The sequence below is a fragment of the Cystoisospora suis genome (genome assembly GCF_002600585.1).
Source record: "Cystoisospora suis strain Wien I chromosome Unknown contig_8036, whole genome shotgun sequence".
Classification (NCBI taxonomy): domain Eukaryota; phylum Apicomplexa; class Conoidasida; order Eucoccidiorida; family Sarcocystidae; genus Cystoisospora; species Cystoisospora suis.
The window spans coordinates 3,460-3,899 of NW_027160819.1; the positions used below are offsets into that span (position 1 = coordinate 3,460).

Below are 440 nucleotides of genomic sequence, written 5' to 3' on the forward strand. Positions count from 1 at the left end.
CTTCAGAGATCGATGGAGTCTAAGCGCTGCAGCTCCTGGGGGGAATTTGTCAAGTCCCTATTCTCAGCATGGAGACAGTCTGCGTGTAGGGACTTCCGCTTTATCTCCAGGTGTGTTGAGCCGTCAGCATATGCGAGGGAATACGCACTTATTGGGTCGAGGTGGAAAGCACTATTCTCATCGCGGGAGCTCTCGACCTTCTAGCCTAGGCCCTGGAGGTCGTCGTCTCTCCACGTCTCTCCATGACCGTCTGAGTGGGGAGCTCTCGGAGCATTCGCAGTCGAGAAGAAGAATGGAGGGAGGGGGAGAAGGAGACGTTCCAGGGGGAGGAGGGCCTTTTGAAGAGATCGAAGAGCTATTTTTCCTCCATCAGAACACCTTGTTGCTATCGGATGAGGACGCCCGAGTGCCGATCGCCGCAAGAAGAGACGATTCAAGTC

General features: G+C 55.0%; 1 protein-coding gene across 1 annotated transcript in view; it reads left to right on the forward strand.

The window, feature by feature from the left end:
• The window catches only part of CSUI_010699 (c2 domain-containing), a gene marked incomplete at its 3' end in the record, with an annotated part of 3,846 nt that extends 3,406 nt beyond the window's left edge, over window positions 1-440 (forward strand). The window contains exon 4 of the mRNA XM_068070801.1: window positions 7-440. Within this exon, the coding sequence (XP_067917223.1) occupies window positions 7-440 (434 nt within the window). The remainder of the gene's footprint in view (window positions 1-6) is intronic.